Raw genomic sequence first — 19,267 nt, 5'->3', positions numbered from 1 at the left:
CTAACTTGCTATAACTCTGGCAAAAAGGGTCATTTTGTTTTGGAATGTACTGAATCGAAAAATGTAGATCCATATTTATCTTCTAGTCATGAGCATCATGTTGTTAGTACAGTGTTATTAATTGATTCTTATCTTTTGTAGATTATGGATTTGGGAGCAACAAATCATGTATCTCGTGAACAAGCTATTTTCGTGGAGTACTGTCAGGTCAGAACCCAGTAATTTTACAAGGCACTTTCTAGGTCTTTTGGCTTGAATGCACTGCACCTTCAGACAACATCAACCATTTTGTTTCACGTACAGAAATTGTTTTGTTTTGTTTTGTTTGTTTGGCTGTTCAGATTATTGTTTCACTTCTGTTTTTTTTTCTTTCTTTTTGTTCACCATCAGCCCAATTGCTAATTGGAAGAGGCAGTGACAATAGTGTTTGAAATTATAGGCATGCATTTGGAGTACTGTTTTGTATTCACCACTTCACAGGTGCTTGTGTCTTATGATATTGCAGGGTGCGAGTGAACATAACATGTTTAAATATTAAAAAAAATAAATAACATGATCAAATTTAAATTCCATTGACAATATTTGAAACAAATGAACATAACATGTTTGTAGATGTAACATGATCAAATTCCTCTCGACAATGTGCTGTATGAGATGGTCGACAACATTAATATTGCAAGAAGAGCCTAAACACTTCGAAAAGGTTATGCAGCCCCATGTGAAAGTAGTAGGCAAAGAAGTATTCCAACTTTTGGTTATTTAAACTCAAAGAATAGCTTTCAGATAAGAAACCTGTTTTTCTAGCTAATCCTCCTCAATACCTTTAATTTGCTCCTCCAACCATTCAGATCAAAGTGTCTTTTCTCCCTCCCTCATTTTTAAAGTCAAAATCTTTCTTTCTCTTTTGTTTTTGTTTGCTTTATTCAAGTTGAAACTTGAGGAATACCAAACCTGTTAGCTGATTGCTTAATTGGACAGGCAGTGGGCATATCCCATTGATCTACAGTTTATAAACTTTGTCAATGGATAATGTTCATGAGCATTGTTCAAGAACAGTTCACTATGTTAGAACAAACAAAACAAAACCCAACATCATAATTGAAAGTCAAGAATCCTGAATGGGCACAATCATTCTTTTCAAACCTTTCTAACTAGCTAGCTAGTTCTCCCTCTCGGTTTGAGCTAGATCGGAGCAATGCATTTGACTAGAACAAGCTAGCTCTACTTCCTTGTTCGACACGAAGAAGAAACAAAGAAAGATATCCATTCTCAAGTGGCCCTAAAAGATGCCTTTACCTTTAGAATGAGGATGACCAAGAACGAAGAGGATTAGCTAGCGAAGATAAAGAGGAATCCGAAAACTGCCAAGTTCATTGGCTACAAAGCTGGGTGGAGTCTGTACTCCTTGCAGTCCTATAAGGCCTGATTGCCTATACACTCAGATGCATAAACAATTCCAGTTAAAGGCTATTCCAAGTTCATCAATCAAATGAAGTGAATTATTAGAGAATCCACCAAGTGATGGGGATGAGTGAGTGCTGATTTAACAAATGGACATTCATTCTCCCCCACTTCCATTTTTTTTTCTTCCCATTAGAAAGAAGCTTTTCGGGTGGGTTCACTAATGCTCTGTCAGACTCCAAATTCTCGGCTAATTACCTTTCTTGTCTTTGGAAATCCTACTATGAAAGTGAGGTATATTAGAATAAAGAGAGCATATGAATGCTGACCATTTATTGTGGAGTTCCAAGAATTCTTCTTTGTCATTCTTAGATTTCTATGAGTAAGTTAATGTCAATATCGCACACCTTAAACAACTCTTAGTTTATGGTTTGGAGCTATTTTGAGCCAAGGAACAACTCCAATAAACAGTGTTTATATAGTTCCTTATCATCAAAACTAAGGCAAGGCAACTCATTGCCCCTCCTTTATATAGAGGAATTAGGACAAAGGAAAGAGCGAGCCACCATAGGTAATGATAAGACATTCAGAATTATATCACAGCATCAACAGAGCACCTACTTTAAGGGAGGATAACTAAAGTTGAGATTGGTGGGACTGATCTCTGCTATATTTGTCCACACCAGATTTGCCGCGGCAATTCAATCGAGTGTTTTGAGAGTTAACGATCGAGTTGCAAACAAGTTTGTGGAGTGGGCAACTTTAGTTTTATATAGTGAATGGAAGTGTTGAGGACAGTTAACCGGCTCGCGCCAATATTCGTTGCAAAAGGCTTCACACTTTTCATTTAAAGATAACAACTAGTTCTATATCACACTTAAGTCTACCCCCTCCCTCTCCTTCCTCTACTGCAACCACAACATCTCCTCAGGAATCAATGGAGAACTACTCAGTGCATTCTTCCAGAGCTGAGGCCTTCCCGGCCGGCCTACGGGTGCTCGTAGTCGATGACGATCCCACCTGGTTGAAGATCCTCGAGAAGATGCTCAGGAAGTGCTCTTATGAAGGTAGTAGTTTCTGCCAAAAAGACACTTGTTCTCATTTGTTTCAATGATCTAATTCATACTCTCAGGATGACATCTTTTCTTTTGAAATTGGAGGCTTTGTCAAACAATTTCTACACCCATGTTTAAATTGTTCTGATCGAACAATGAATTCTACTTGATTAGATTCTTTTTCTTTTATTTGTGCGATGATGTCTTTGATAAGATAAAGGAATCTTTTCGTGTCCCAAATAGTAGTTCTTGAACTTTATCCATCCAAGCAAACTCTTTGTTGAGGACCTTGTTGCTCCTTATATGAAAAGTATGTTAAGTAAAGAGTAGATATGATGTTTGTATCGCCAAATAAAAAGTCATGTTCGACATCATTTGTAAGATTGAAATCACTTAGATCATTTTTTAACTTTTGAGTATGTAGTTCTCTTCAACTAATTGCTCAATTTCTTCAATACTCATGCACAACAAAGAAAGAACTTTCTCATATATGAAAGGGGCTTTCTAACTTGTTTCTAATCTCTGGAGCCAAGTCTCGATATGATCTCTCATTCGCGAATCGTAGGCAGAAGAAACATATAGTAACTTTTTTTTGTGAAACTTTTGAAGTCATTTTTCATGATCTGTTTTTTTGTTCTTGTTCCTTTCTTGCATACTACAGTGACTACATGCGGTTTAGCAATAGAAGCTCTGGACATGCTCCGAGGAAGGAGAGATCGGTTCGACATTGTGATTAGTGATGTTAACATGCCCGACATGGATGGCTTCAAGCTTCTTGAGCATGTCGGGCTCGAAATGGATCTACCTGTGATAAGTAAATTAGTTGTCCATTTCCCGCTCTTTCTTTCAGCATTCAAAATCCACACCCTTTGATGTTCATGTTCTTGATAACTATAACCATATTGCAGTGATGTCGATCGATGGGGAGACAAGTAGGGTGATGAAAGGTGTTCAACATGGTGCTTGTGATTACCTTCTTAAACCAGTGAGAATGAAGGAGCTGAGAAATATATGGCAACATGTTTACCGAAAGAAAATGCATGAGCTCAAAGATATCGAAACTCATGGCATCCATGAGGATTTCAACATTCTAAGCTATGGATCTGAAGACCCTGATGACAGACAATTTGTAGCCATGAGCCCTGCGCGGAAACGAAAGGACTTAGATAATAAGGAGCTTAGTGAATTCGAATTCAACGATCGGTCTACTGTGAAGAAAGCGAGAGTAGTTTGGTCTGTTGATCTTCATCAGAAGTTTGTAAATGCTGTGAATCAAATTGGATTTGAAAGTGAGTAGTATTTTAAGCTATAGATTGTTTTTGTAGTTCCATGATTATTACTTGTGTGTTCTTGCAGAAGTTGGCCCGAAGAAAATACTCGATTTGATGAATGTGCCCGGGCTCACGAGAGAAAATGTTGCAAGCCATCTTCAGGTATGAACTATTCGATACCCGAAACGAAATGCTTAAGTTTATAAACCAGATTAGCTAAAGTAGTATAAAACTTAGTCATTTTCATTGTCAAGTTTCAAACAAATGTGCATTTGCATCAAAGTAGTAATAATTACTTGTAGTGGATCTCTGAAAGTTACACCATTAATTTTCGAATGTAGAAATATCGTCTTTACTTGAGTCGACTACAGAAGCAGAACGAAGATCTGTCTTCAGACTATGTGAACAATGAAAGTAGAGGAAACTATGAATTGAATTGCTCAAGCAGTATTCGGTCAGAAAGTAGCATAACTGAGAATTTCCAAACTCAAGGAATTGTTCCAAGTGTTCATGTTGTTGGTGAAACAAAGAAATTAGGAAGCAAGAAAGCCCCATCAAGTGATGTTTCATGTGCTGCCAAGGCTAACAACATCTCCCACTTGGGCGTATTGCTTTCTTTCAAAGACGACAAGATGACTAACTTTAACAAGGCATGCTTCGAGCCTACAACCCCAAAGCACAAGCCTTCAACTTATGTTGATCAAGAATTTGATACTTGTTTTGCTCAGTATCTATCATCAGTCCACTCTACCACCATTCCAGAAGGAGGATGTCAAAGATCTGTTTGAAATCAAACCTGTCCTAACAGATTACAGAAATGGCCACTTCACTGCCATACCTCCAATGACATGCAAGATCGATTCAGTATCTCTTCAAGACATTGGAGCCATTTGTAAACTCCAAGGACCGACAAGCCTACAAGACTGTTACCTCAATGACATTCCTCTCACTTATGAGTTCAGTCTTAAAAGTGAGGCAGAAACTGAAACTGATTCTTTGCCTGAGGATTTCCATCTATGTTCAGTTCAGAAGATTGGTTGCTTTGAGAGTTTGGGGTTCGATGATGGCACCGAGATTTATCGATATGCTGAAGAAAGTAATAATTGGTATGATGGTCCTGAACTGAATGGTGAGTATTCATATGATCAACTGGATTACTCTCTAATGGATGAATACCTTTTTGCATAGCTTGTTCTTGCACTTTCTCTTACAAATTTTACTTCAGAAGAAGTAAATCACTCTTATATTCATATTTACTGGTGCATTAGCAAAATGACACCAACATGATATGATATGATGAACTCGACATTGATTTCCCTCAAGTTATTTTAGCAACGATATATAATACATGTATGTATCGTAGAGAGAATTGCAATAATGTATAATCGAAGAACTCGCAAAGGAGGAGGTATAAACAAAAAAGTTTCCTTTTCTATCTTTTCGATGTGTTTTGATATGTTTGACAAAAGGTTTAAAGTTTCTATTTGTTTTGTATGTACAAGGACTTTTTTAGGTCACGACTATTCATCCCCTTCCCCTCTAGCCATTACAAGTCTAATGTAAATCGATTTCATAGTGTTTTAGAATCATAACTTTTAGTTTTAGATGTTATTTTTACTTGCATTGAAATCTTGAAAAGTTCACATTATAAAACTTGCTTTTAAGAAACTCTTAACTGTTTCCTAATTCAAAGTTTTATATTTTTCACATTTTGTTTTTATTTTGATCGTTTGGAGTGTCAAAGATAACATTTATTGTGTCTTATGATATTTTTTTCATGATGTGGTCTATTGTACATCGTCTTATTCGAAATTCTAATATAAAAATAAATAAAAACTTTATTCTACTAAATTATATTAAATTTTTTCTTAATTTTTTTATAAAAAAAAATGGAACCGTACAATAATAATAATTAATCATCTTATTCGAAATTCTAATATAAAAATAAATGAAAATTTTATTCTATTAAATTATTTTAAATTCTTTCTTAATTTTTTTAATTAAAAAAATGGAACCGTACAATAATAATAATAATTTAATTTTTCTAATGAAAAAGAGAAAAAAAAAACCATAGAAATGGAACAGGAGGTTGCGTTTGATCTCCGCTTCAACGATCTCCTTCGCCGTCGCCCTGAGGAATCCGGTGCGGGTTTGAAGGCGACGCGCACCACCGCCAACGATTTCCTTCGCCTCCTCCGGCCGCTTTGCCTCTTCCGGTGGCCCCCACGCTCCCCTCTCCTCCGCCAGTTTCAATTCCTGAGAAGCTCTTCGCTGTCGTCGTTCCTTGTGGATCCTCCACCGGATGGAGGTACTACTTCGCTTACTTCTCCCTCGTTTCGTTCGCGTAAGTTCTGATTCTTCTCTAGCTTTTTTTTTCTTCTCGTTTTCTCTGTTTCTGATAGGAACCGGTGTCTAATCCCGTGGAAAATCGGAGAAAAAAATGAGAACCGGATAGGGTGACAAATTCCAGGGATCTACCTCCAATCAGTGGAGTTAGATTAATCAAAAGAAATTATTTCATTATTTGTCTTCAAAGATAACTCTATATATAACTATAATAATACTAAATCAATATAAAAATTATTAATAAATCTAATAATTTATTTTAAAAATAAATATAAATAAATTAATAACAAATCTAATAACGTATTCTAAAAAATAATATTTTAGAAAAATTATTTGAATAAGTCTATTTGGAAACTTTCAAAACAATCTTTTTGATTTTTTTCTTTATGATAATTTACATAAAATAGATTCTTATTATGCATCAATTGAAATCTCTTTTGATGAAGATAAATAACTTTTTATGATTTTTTTAAAATCTGAAATTTTTTTTGGGTCTTCATCGAAAATTTATGATCATGTCAATATTTTTTTTTCTTTTAAGATTTTATCTCTAGTAATTTATTACCATTGTAGAACTGAAATTCTTTTCTTATTAGATGGAGGTTTCAAAGTGTTATAACTGAATTCTTAGACTAGCTTCATCTTTGCACAAAAAAGAGAGAGGAGAGGGAAAAAAAAGTGAATGATCTGGTCATTCCTCTGTTGTTTCCTGAAATGATGGCACACCCTAGATTTTGAGTGAGGTTATCAGTTTAATTTCTTATGATAAATTATATGTTTCATCATTCAAGCAGTGTTTGGCTTCTATTTTTGTACACCAAAGTTTGTAGCTGTGATATGTATTCATGCTCTACTTGGGTAATTTGTTACAATCTTCAATATTCACGTCTGATAATTCACACTCCCATGTCTCTGGAAATAAGTACAACTCTAGAACAGCATATGTTGTCTCCCTCTTGTTTGCTTGATAGACATTTGGTGTTATGCTTTCTATCTTGTCGATATCAATACAATATTAATGCCTTTGTAGGAGACCATTCGCTTGTCAAGGCTAGTTAATATTAGTTTATTTACTGTTAGTGGTCAACATGTTTTCCTGTCCACATTGTGTTTGTTTAGCTTCTAATGAACCCCTGAATCTTGTGTTCTTATTGGTTGTGTAATTTAGTCTTGTATGTGGATTTAACATTAGGCATGCAATTTTCAATTAATGATTGCCTAATGATATCAGCTGTGGTATGACAGCAACTTTGGACCAGTGGATCAGTTGGTAGGAACAAAGAACTGGTAGATCGTTTGCAGCTGTATGGAATTATCAAGTCAAAAAAGGTGAAAGAAGTAATGGAGGCAATTGACAGAGGTCATTTTGTACCTCCTGGCAGCACACCCTATGTTGATTCTCCCATGGCAATTGGTTATAATGCAACTATTTCTGCACCTCATATGCATGCAGCTTGTCTAGAGCTGTTGGCAGATCATCTACAGCCAGGGATGAAAGCTTTGGATGTTGGTTCAGGTTCGATTTTATGCACTTATTGTGATTTATCAATCATTTTTCCCCATTCTTTTTCTTTCTAACTTTTTACCTATTCACTCACTACTCTATGCAAATGTGGTACGATCTACCATACTTTTGTGAATCAGAGTGTTGGGCTTTAGGAAACAATAATGTAGCAGAAATGACAATCCTAAGATAAATGTTAGGGATGACGAAAGGATAAAATAAAAATATATATATTAATATTCAAAAGCTTTTAGGTGCAGTTTCAATAAATGACAAAATGTATATTATCTCAATCTATTGTCTAAGTTAATTAATTTGAAGATTACTAGAAATTAACCTGTAAGAAAATTCATCTATCGTATTAGATTATCATTTATTTTCTTTTATAGGATTTATTTTCATAGATTATTAGTGTTGTTATTTGATGGCGAATTATTCAAATCATAAAAGCACCTCTGATCTTTGGATATGCTGTTCTAGTGGCCTTCTATTAGATAAATTTTTCATTTACTTGTTTCTTCAAAATATTTGAACTTACAAAAGCCACATGATTTTCATTTGGTTTTCTACCTCATTCAGTTCTATTGGTGTTTGCTAGTCAGAGTAACCAGAGGTCATAAATGTAGAATTAGATCCAAAGTGAGCTAAGATTCACATATCTGTTAATATTATTCTGTATGCAATATTCAACTGAGTTGATGGGATCAGACATGAGATAAGAGATTATACCTAAATGAAAATCCTAAACAAAAACATGTTATGTATTGAATAAGAAGATCCTACAATTTGGAAATTCCAACACATAATTACTACTACTGGCTTCTTTTTAAAAAACGAATTTGTCCTTGCTGCTGAAATTTCATTCTCTACTGGATAAAAATGTCTTTTGCTTGGACAAGTACTATCCATTACCAGGATACCATTTAGCATTGATCAGGTCATATTTTCTAATACTTTGTATCAATACATAGTGTTCCAATATTGATCAGGTTTTTTTTTCCTAATACTCGGTACCAATACATGCTCTTGCATTATGCCTTTGATTTGATCCAAGTTCTATTTGTTAATTCTAGGAAGCTATGATTTTTTTTGTTTTTGTTTTGTTTTTTGTCCTTTTTTCAGGGACCGGCTATTTAACAGCTTGCTTTGCAATGATGGTTGGACCAGAAGGTCGTGCTGTAGGGGTTGAACACATACCTGAACTAGTTGAATTTTCAACCAACAACATCAGGAACAGTGCAGCTGCATCATTTTTAAATGGAGGTTCCTTGTCCTTGAATGTTGGTGGTAAGTGCATCTGGACTTGACCTCTTTTCTTTTGTTTAGGAAAAAATAGAGCACTGCATGATAAATGTTTGATGAAAACTCCCCGTATAGAGGTTCATCTTATTCTTTTATATTTCAGATTCTTTATAACTCTGTCTGAATTGATCTGGTATTTCATCTCTCTATGGATATTCAAAAGTCAGTGTGGTTTAGAGTTATTAGACATGATTTCTGTAGTTAACCTCCCCTCCCGTAGAAGAATATGCAAATAACTGAAACATTCCTGAACTTTTCTCTTTTGAAATTCTGATTCCGCATCTATGATGACTGCTTATTTTTGGTACAAAGAAGAATATTGAAATAAAGTGATTAGTGGTTCTTTACTGGGCTCATATCTGAAAACAGAGAAATGTTAACTATTTAATTTCAAACAAAAAAGGAAGTCAAATCTGTTTTACTCCATAACAAAATGGAAGTAAACTGCTCTGCTTCTAATCTGAGTTTTGGCTGAAGCAACTGTTTTGAGATGGAAGTCTTGAATCGTATTGATCCAGTATGAGTCTGCGTCTCATTCGTCTAAAGAAAACTGCTACAAATTGCAATTTCAATCATGTGGGAACACATGGTTTCACATTGTATTTCAGCCTTTGAGCATTGAAAGAAGTCATTTCTTGATGGATATAAGTTACTCCAGGATTGCGAGGTTGATATTCCTCAAGAGTTTGCACCTACGGGAAAGTTTGGCGAATAGGATTGCATGCCGTTACTTGATTACTGTAATATGTATGAAGGTTCAACTATTTAACTTACCCACTAAGGCAATATATGAGAAGAGTCTTGAACTGAGAAGAATCATGAGCATGATTAGACATTTTGCTCCATAAGTTTAAAAATTTAGTGCAGTATCTGGCCAAAATGAAACACAAACTGTCATGTCGGCACGCCAATACGTGGTGTGGATGGCACCAATGAGGAGAGTGGAGAAGAAGCAGCTTATTGCTATTTTGTCAAATTTGCCGTATCACCTCATTGAAGCTACCCTTGCTGGTGGTCAGCACTTGTGGAAGATACAATAGCAATGACCTGCCTATCTTGGCTCGTGAATCAATCGATTGTTTCGCTCACAACAAACTTCACTTTACTCGTGGAATTGTTGTTGTTGTTGTTGTTTGTTGTTGTTGTATGCATCTTAGCCTATTAATGATCACTTTACTAATTCATTGCAGACGGGAGACTTGGGTGGCTGGAACAGGCACCCTATGATGCCATTCATGTTGGTGCAGCTGCCCATGAAATTCCTCAGATGCTTATCGACCAGTTGAAGCCAGGCGGCCGGCTGGTGATCCCTGTAGGAACAGTTTTCCAGGATCTGCAAGTGGTTGACAAGAACATGGATGGCTCAGTCAACATCCGAACTGAAGCATCCGTTCGTTACGTTCCGCTGACCAGCAAAGCAGCTCAGTTGCATAACCATTAGCTTATCGGTGGGCGACGATGAAATGTTCGAAGAAAGAAGCCTGATGACGACAAGCTAACCCTCTCATCTAGTTAGCTAGCCTGTCAGAGTTTATCAAAATCGTCAGGACGTCAGTTCTTGTCCTTGTCGATAGAGAATGGTTGCTTGTATTAGTATGGAAATACCTTGCACCACTATGATTGAGAAGGATCTACTGAATAATAGTTGACATGCAATCTTTTATAGTGTTTCAGACATTTTGGTTGTTTCTTAATATAAAGATTGTACAATCTTCCAATGTTTTGCGGCCATATCTTCTAAGATTTTCCATTATTGCTTTCCAAAAGAAAGCAAAAACAATGAACTTTGAAGTGCATCTCTTCAATTTTCCTTCTTCGAATTTGAGACAAAACACTAAACTGTTTATATTACCTTTTGTTTCACCTCTTGTCTTGATCCTTCTTTATCTCTTTCATGGACTCCATCCCCGTCGATCTCCTTCGTGTTTAATGAAGAATGCCGAATTTTCACCCGCATGGTGTTTATCCTTGGCTTGGAATCAAATCTGTCGATGAAGATCATAGCATTTTGGTTGTGGTTAGAAGAAAACAAATGTAAAGATGTCATCCAAAGGCTTAACTCCCTAGATGATAGGTATCTTCTTGCTGTTTGTGATGTCGCTAAGTCGTTTTTGGATTCCCTTCGACTTAGTTATTCGTCGAAGGATCATACTCATCCTAGTGAAGGCCACTTCAAACAAGCTTTTCGAGATGTTGCTATTTGCGGTATCAACTACCATCTCGATAACGTGTGTCATAAGGTTTTACTAGACATCCGTAAGCAAGTCCATCAATCGTGCATCGATAAGTTAGTCGAAGAAATGGATCGAGTTCATTTTGGTGCAGAGTCTATCAGAAATCAAAATAGTTTCCACACGAACAATGACATTCTGCGGTGCAAAGATCTAGTGCAATATCATTCTACCATGAAGGATGTAGCAAACTCAAGCCTCTCTTCCAATGTATCATCTTTCACAAACCGTAAGACCCCACGCGAAGAGCGAATGTTATTCGTAACATTCTCTAATGGCCATCCACTAAGCGAAGAACAGCTTCAAGCATTTTTCATGAGGTACTCTAGATGCTTAGCTAAATTGTGCATACCAGAAAATTCTTAAGAAAACTCTGATTGTAAACCCTTCTTGATTATTCGATACACAGGCACTTCGGAGATGTTGAAAGGGTATATGTTCCAGAGCCAGCCGATAACAAGCCTTCGCTTTATGCTCACATAACATTCTATTCGCTGGCCACCTTACTACGAGTTCTTAATGGCAATGGGAAGGGCAAGGTGAAGTTTGTGATCGAAGGGAAACACCTTCGGGCACGACGATTCGTTCCAAAAAACGAATACAAGCAAAACCTTAAATGAACTATGGACAGAGCTCTTCCATTCTATACATGTATTACTTAACTTAAGCAATACCATGCCCATTTTCAGACAAAGTTCTAATTCTATTCGTCTCTTATGTCTTAAGACGTATCTCAGCCAACTCGTCTAACCGCACCGTCTGACTCGAGCAGCTCGTCAAAACAACCAGCTCATTTGGATTGGTCCATCTGACCCATCCAACCAACAACCAACCCACCGATTGAATCTTTCGACATATCTAACTCGAACAACCTATCAACCTGACTAGCCAACCCATAGTACTCAGCCCCGAAAATGACCGACCGGCTTGGACAGGCCAATCTTACAAGACGAATCAATACCTAACCGACCAAACTACCTAACTCGATCGACATATGCCGAAGTCGATCGGTTAGTCCAAATTGATTATTTACACCTTGCACAACATAATCAAAAAATATTTACCTCAAAGCAAACAAGTGCTACCATACATCGTGATCGAGTTTCTATTTACCTCCTCATCGAAATCCACACGAAAATCACACAACGACAATGATCAAACTCGGACGAAAACAAACACAATTTTAAACTTTTGGATCCAAAGCTTTTATGTAAACAAATAAATAAACTTGGAAATATTTAACAAGACACAAAAGTTCATTTGTGAATAACCCCATGAATTCGCAAAGGTAGGAAATGCATAAGCTTTAGGTCAACTGAGTACATAGCAAACCCCACTGGTAGCCTAAACATCACAAATGTTCATGCCAAATCTAAACTAGCCTTTTAAATCACAAAAGGAGAAAAAAAAAACTAGAACAGTGTTCTTCAGTTTCACCTGCCTCTCCTAATCAGTTGACAAATTTCAAATACTAGACATTCGATATTTCACCTGATCTCAGAACATAGAACATTGATCATTGCAGCGAGAACAAGATATAGTAGTGTATCACCATTGCAACAACATCGACTCATCCAGATCCTAAGCAGTCCACAGCGGAAAACTGAGCTTCTCGATCGAATACTCAGTACCTTCCGTGACGCCTGCGACAAGTAGAAGAAGTGCATTTCACGCGGAGCTAATTGCAATAGCCAACTAACTTGAAGAAGAGATTACATTCTTATCATAAGTAGAGGAAAAAACGATAAACGGCATTGGATTTGACTAAAGCACCATTCCTTCCACCTTTGAGACAAAAAAAAAAAAGCTAATCGCGAACAACACGGGTAGGAAATTGGAAACCAAAAGGTAACGAGGTGTGGAAAAAAAAAACCCAGCTCTGACACATCACACGATGTCATCCAACTTACAGAATGTTCTACAAAAACAAATATTTTGAGCTCAACTTCATGGGAGCCTAAACCCCAGCAGCGAGTTCAAAAACAATAGCCTAGGCGATCAAAGAGTAAAGCAAACAGAAAATTCAAGTACACTGGAGATTGGCATGTTGGAGGTTTGACTAGAATAAAATGGAATATAGCCTAAATGTAGACATTCTTTATCTTTGATCACTATTTAACACGATTTAAAATAAAGAAGGAAAAAACCCTTCGTATGATTTTTTAAAAAAATATTTATTAGAATGAGAGGTATCAAAATGATCTCTATTTGCTGCATGTTTTCTTTAAAAACCACTCCCAAAAGTATTTATAGGATGTATGATGCTAATGAAGCTCTAAAACCATGACATCAAAAACTTGAAAGAAAGGCCATATAAATTACCTATGCCGATCATAATCTCTAGCACGATCCTTTGAGCGAGAACGTGATCTTCTATTCCTTGAATCATAGTTTCGAGATCGATCTGATTCTCTATCTCGATCCCTACGATCTCTATCATGCCGATCCTGGTCCCTGCTCCGGCGGTCATGTTCTCTGCCTCTATCTCGGTTATCAACGCGAGCATCTCTCTCTGCATCTCGATCCCTGCTTCCAGACCTGTTATGATCCCTACTTCGTTCTTTCGATCTAAAGCACAAATTGAGAAACAATATGATAATTAGTGGAAATGATCTAAGTTATCTAGGAAAGAAAATGGCAAAGAAAAATAATACCTTGTATCGTCTTCAGTCCGATCAACCCTTCGCTTCTTGTTTCTCTCTTCCTGGCAAAATACATCGTAAAGAAGCATGGGTTTAAAAATGACAAAAAAAAATCTTCACATTTGATTCATTGCCAGAAAGGACAAACTAACAAAACTTTAACAAGTTAAAGACAATTGAGAGTAAAGAATGGGTAAAAGGTCCATGGTACTCTTTTGCACAAGCTAAAATCAAGATTTTGAAAAAGGCATGTGGCGACCAGAAATGGCAATTGCACATAGCGCATATGCATGCATATAGGATGTTTATAAGGTCATTATTAGAAATTATAGTATCCTTTCTTACTCATGGTGTTTATGAAAAAAGGCTTACACTAATGAGCAAATGTGCAATCACCATTAAGAAGCATAAATGCTCTTAAGCTTTAGATATAACTCACTCCATTTTATCATATTCTGATTCAGTATAACTGAATCTTGAGCTTCTATTTGGTTGAGGCAGCACTGGAGCACTCGAACATTGTGCATCTAATCTCCCAAAAAATATGGTGTGACCTCTTTACATCAAGCTTCATGAACAATTTATTCCAAACAAACAAAATGTTGGACAAGACTAGTAAACTACTTCTGTCTAGGGAAAACCAAAGAAAGATAAAAATAATGTGCAACAGCATGACCAAATTTTCAACTGATAACTTAATTCGTGTGTATATAATTGTTTTTTCTGTATATAAAAATCATTATTTCCTTCGCTGCTGCACTGAGATACTGTAATGGGAACTTCCAAAAAAAATCACGGAAAACAAAAAAAATGGATAAAGAAAGGAAAGGCGGCGAAGAATATTTAGGCCTATAAAATATTTCCAATTACAATTTAAAGGGCACACTTCACAATCTTCCAAAATCGCTTGCAAAATAGATCTCAAACCCAGTCATTCAAATGAAAAACAGATCTAACAGGCAACTGGTTCTTTAGGAGAGAATACAAGAACACCAGATGATGAGTTTGTCAAGAAACTAATTTGTTGATCTTGAGAATGCTGTTAGATTGCCATTATTAACAATTGTCGAAGTAAATCTAACTATCTATTGCTTCACAGTATCCAACCTAAAATTAAAATTAAATCCACGTTGAAGAACAAATGAAGGACATGAAACGAAAAGAACACAATTGTTTGCTACCAATTTTGATATGCTTTATGATACTATTCATCAGCTTACAGCTTTTGACTTAGGGATAGCAGCTGTTCATGAGGGTACCACCATAAGTAATCTTGATTCCATATATGACCACCCTTCGCTACTTCAATGGTCCCCTCCCAAATCAGTCTACTAGCCAATTAAACAAGTGAAGCACAAACTCAACAAAACTGCATGGTGATCTTTCAACTGAGATAAGGAAACTCACAGATGCCAAAAATAAGCGAAACTCTTTATTGCAGAATGTCAAACATTATACCATCACCTGACCAACATTTTCAAAGTTTGAACTTCAAAGAAATTTAGTAAAAGGACAAACTGAATATACAATAGATCTAAGATTGTGAAAAGAAAAAAAACAAATTCTCAAGTGTACATAGTGTATTATTTAGTAAAACGAGGTAGAAAGTACCAAATACTAACAGAAGAATAGTTCAGCAAACAAGTGTACCAGTAGAGAAGTTCCCAAGATTACCTGGAGTTCGGCTAGCTTTTCGCGGATTTGCATATATCCAAGGTGAAGTTTTCCTCCAAAATGATCCGCTAAACGACGATCACTAGGTAACCCAACAATGAAAATTTAACAGATTGATTAGAAAGACAATAACTCCTAAACTTTCTTACAGGTTTGTGGGCATGCTATCACTTCATAACTTACAAGAATTAGAACATAAAACTATGTAAAATGCTACGGACAATGGCTAACATAAATATTCATGAGGAACACGAGCATAAATTTCATGTTAGAGAATTACTTGTCATAGACACTCAAGAATGCTCCACAAATGTCACAAACACGCAATTTCTGATCGGTCTGCAAAAAAATCCCAGATTGCATTAACATACATGACATGTACAGCTAGCTTCTTTTGATTTTTAATAAAAGATTATCTATTTAAAGATCATTTGCAGGTAAATCTTAAGATAATAGCAACAAAAAACAGGCATCTGAACTTTGCCTTGCTAAGAACCTGAAACCAACAACTATTCTGTAGGGTTAAACAGTAAACTGAGACTTAAACCTTCTGTAAATACCTTTTATTTCCAAGAGAACATTTTATTTCTAATGTCATCTATAAAAACTATCATGAGTGTTAAAAAAACTATTTTATGGAAGCTTTTTCCCAAAAGCAAAAATAAACTGGTTATTTTAAAAAGCAAGTATTCAAACACAAACAGTAGCATGGATTCATTTTCTTCCTGTTCAACCTGTTTTCCATTGCTTTCATCAAACAATAAAGACATATAACAGAACATTTTTCTTCCACTTCAGTTCCTAGATATAAGTCCCACACACAAAATCATTCACTTTCTCATTGGTATCTTGTTTGACCTTTAAGCTGAAATGTCAGTCTTTATTCTTCTGCTTGGCAGAAACATTTACCTTGAAAAAAAAATCTCAATCCAGTAATCTAGAAATAATATAAATTTTCACATGATACATTCTAAATAAATGCATGAAAGAGGAGCCTTTTCATTTTCTAGTAAAGAAAGTAAATGTACAATCAACATTAGCCAGGTGCAAGAATGATAGTGTCAGTGTGAAATCAATACCAATCAAATCAATGTAAGATATGCTGACAGAGTACCAGTCAAAAGAAGATTATAGTGAGAGAAATAGGTAATAAAAGGAAAAGCAATGGCAGCATGGAAAGTGAAAACTAGAAACAAACATGAAAATTACAAAAGATGTGAGCAAGGCTATCACCAACTCAGACATGGGTAATGCAGCATCAGTTAACTGTCAATGCAGGTCCAGCAATGGATGAGGCAGCAATCCAGGGACAAAGGTCTGCCAAGCTCTTCCTCGGATTTTCTTTCCTCTACCACTCTATTTCAAACATCTAGAATTTTCATCCTCATTCAACGACATATCCCCTTAAACTAAAGAACTTTTAAATCAGCCTAAAGAGAACTCTAAAAAAGGATTAGATAAGTTACTTGATGACTACCCTCAAACTCAACTAGAGGACGAAATTAGATACCTAGGGATGGAACCAACCTTAACACCCAAGAGATAGACCTTAACAATAGTAGCCTCAAACTTGCCTCGCTTAGAGATCCCTCTCTTGAGGCTAAAGCATCCAGCCTCCCTATTAACTTGCCTCCTTAAAGAAACATTCAACATGCTACAAATCATATAACTAATTCTTGGAGGACAAAAAGCAAATAAAATCCCTATTTAAGTTTTAGATCTTTGAAAACAATATATATATATATATATATATATATATATACATATTGTTTTTATTTGACTGTTCTAGCAACAACCTAGTAAATAATCACTAATTTATCCCTCAACAGGCTATGTCAAAACAGCTTCTTAATAGATGGTGAATCATTCATAAATTCTCTCCTCTTTGTTTTCAGTATTATCAAAACATCAAAATAAGCATGAAACTGCTTAAAATTTATTTATCCAAAAAAAAGTTTCATTCCCTTTAAAATCGACCTAACTCAAATTAGGCTTCCAAACTATTTTCTTGGAACTTAGTGAAGCCCTATCCCTTAACTGATTAACTAATTAATGAAAGTCGATAAAGTTTTCATAATAAGTTACACTGCAAGACTATGTTACCAATTTAAACCATTTTGATGTCATATTATCTCCGTGGAAATAGGAGTGTTAAACAACCACAAATAATTGCATAAAGCATAGTGAGTTTTTTTGCACACATCGGACAGAAGCAAACTAGAGAAGAACAAGGGAAAGATTTCCCAATTTGTTCCTTCCCTCCCTCTTTTTCTGCCAAAGGAAACGAAGGGAAGTGCCCTAGATGGATATTAGAACAAGATCTTTTATGAGAGAGTTTTAGCAGAACTTAGAGGATAGCATGTAAGCTGATATTTGCATAAAACTATCTCCATAGACAAGCCTAATTAGATAACTAAAATATTACGATTACTAACAAAAATACACAAACTAGAACCTATAACCACCTTGAAAGTATCATAGTTAGACATGAAAGCATCTTTAATAGTTGAAATTCTCAACTATGTTAAATGAAAAACTCATGCTACAAAGAGTATATCAAATAGATTTCTCAGAGACAACTGAACTTACAATTCGAACATCAGCAGCGCTATACTTTGAGGATTCTAGGACTGGCTCTTGTCGAGCACCCAGCTGAACAAAAAGAGGTTATGAGACAAATACTGTCATCATGATGCAATGTTGTGAATAAAGCAAGATAAACTGTAATCATGATGATAATATCAAAACATGAGGAATAACCTTTTTCAGAGCTTCTGCTTCTTCTAGAGCTTTTTGAGCTTCATCTATCATTCCCCTCTCACCTGTCAATTTTGAAAAGGAAAAGATAAATTTCAAAAATAAATAAATAAATAATAGTCGTATGTTCAAGAATGCAAAAATTCACATATTTAATAAATAAACCAACTGAAGTTAGCATGTCTATCACCCACCTCTTTTGCATAATTTTTGAACAATTTCCTTTAGTAAGCAGTTCTAACAAAATCAATAAACTAGTGTTGCTTGTTGCTATCACATGTGCTATTCTGATATACCATCTCCACATCCAATACCCAGTACCAGTTAGGGTAATCAATTATGCAGTTGAAATGAAAACCAAAAAGAACCAAGCTGAAATTTTTATTTCAGTTCGGTTTTGTTATTAAATGGTCCAGTTAATTCAATTAGAGAATTTAAATATAAAATTTCACTTTGGTTTTGTTTTAATATTTCAAGCCATATCAAGAGAAACCAATTCCCATATTTCTTAATTACTTCTACAATGCTAGTAGTTTTTAGAATTAAAATTTATTCAAAATTTAGCAATAATTAACCATTTAAAACCTGAACTATAGAATCAAACTGAATTTAAATTAGGCTTTGTCCTTTTTTAAAGAAATTTGTTCCTTCAATTTGTACAAACAATAACAGTTTGGTTTAATTTGTTTTAGTTTGGAACCTGGCTGGACACTCATAGCACCACTCAGATTTGAACATGATAATTTTGAGACTGATCAGTATTGGAGTCTGGTCACTTTCAAGTCGTTCTAGACCTTCCATTTTCATTTATCACATCATCATCTCTTCCACCAACATTGTTGTTATCCAAAGATGATTTATCATACAATGAGACTCCTAAGTATCTTTATAATCTTAATTTTGCATTATTGTGGCTGAACTCGTGTGGAGTAAATGCACATGATACATCTACTTTATCTCATGTTTCTTTTTTGCCATATCGTCTTTTAAGTGGATATCATGTTCCTCTGCTTAATGTCTACACCCAGAAGTTCTAGAACCAGATGAAAACAGGTATTGTTTCAGAGATGATTGCCTTGATTGT

At 35.5% G+C, this 19,267-nt stretch overlaps 3 protein-coding genes and 1 pseudogene across 5 annotated transcripts; 3 read left to right on the top strand and 1 right to left on the bottom strand.

Annotated features, from left to right (window-relative positions):
* Positions 1-3,188: 3,188 nt before the first annotated feature.
* On the top strand, positions 3,189-4,915 carry LOC141828569 (two-component response regulator ORR26-like; annotated as a pseudogene).
* A 923-nt stretch (positions 4,916-5,838) lies between these two features.
* Positions 5,839-10,428, top strand: LOC141826881 (protein-L-isoaspartate O-methyltransferase-like). Of its 2 annotated transcripts, none has more exons than XM_074714197.1 (4): positions 5,839-6,035; positions 7,319-7,589; positions 8,700-8,864; positions 10,070-10,428. In XM_074714197.1, exons 1-4 carry the CDS (start codon positions 6,030-6,032, stop codon positions 10,318-10,320), a joined length of 693 nt encoding a protein of 230 aa, XP_074570298.1. In that variant the 5' UTR covers positions 5,839-6,029; the 3' UTR covers positions 10,321-10,428. The 2 variants fall into 2 exon arrangements, with proteins under 2 accessions (XP_074570298.1, XP_074570299.1); XM_074714198.1 differs by having other exon boundaries at positions 7,305-7,589.
* A 355-nt stretch (positions 10,429-10,783) lies between these two features.
* On the top strand, positions 10,784-11,730 carry LOC141827071 (uncharacterized; the record flags this gene model as incomplete). Its single annotated transcript, XM_074714350.1, has 2 exons — positions 10,784-11,430; positions 11,520-11,730. Coding segments are annotated over 2 exons (858 nt in total), but the record flags the coding sequence as incomplete, so codon positions are not given.
* A 659-nt stretch (positions 11,731-12,389) lies between these two features.
* On the bottom strand, positions 12,390-18,248 carry LOC141827946 (U1 snRNP-associated protein usp106-like; the record flags this gene model as incomplete). 2 transcript variants are annotated; one of them, XM_074715293.1, is given in 7 exon segments in its annotated part: positions 12,390-12,753; positions 13,433-13,678; positions 13,765-13,814; positions 15,427-15,508; positions 15,707-15,765; positions 18,016-18,078; positions 18,187-18,248. In XM_074715293.1, coding segments are annotated over 7 exon segments (581 nt in total), but the record flags the coding sequence as incomplete, so codon positions are not given.
* Positions 18,249-19,267: the final 1,019 nt, after the last annotated feature.

The sequence above is a fragment of the Curcuma longa genome, chromosome 4 (assembly GCF_044706935.1).
Source record: "Curcuma longa cultivar G26 ecotype Majalengka, Jawa Barat chromosome 4, ITB_CL_G26_1.1, whole genome shotgun sequence".
Lineage (NCBI taxonomy): Eukaryota > Viridiplantae > Streptophyta > Magnoliopsida > Zingiberales > Zingiberaceae > Curcuma > Curcuma longa.
This window is presented reverse-complemented; position numbering and strand designations above follow the sequence as displayed.

Coding starts and splice junctions, on each gene's coding strand:
- LOC141826881 (XM_074714197.1), top strand. Junction 7,590..8,699: donor AGCTTTGGATGTTGGTTCAG/GTTCGATTTTAT, acceptor TCCTTTTTTCAG/GGACCGGCTATTTAACAGCT. Junction 8,865..10,069: donor CTTGTCCTTGAATGTTGGTG/GTAAGTGCATCT, acceptor AATTCATTGCAG/ACGGGAGACTTGGGTGGCTG.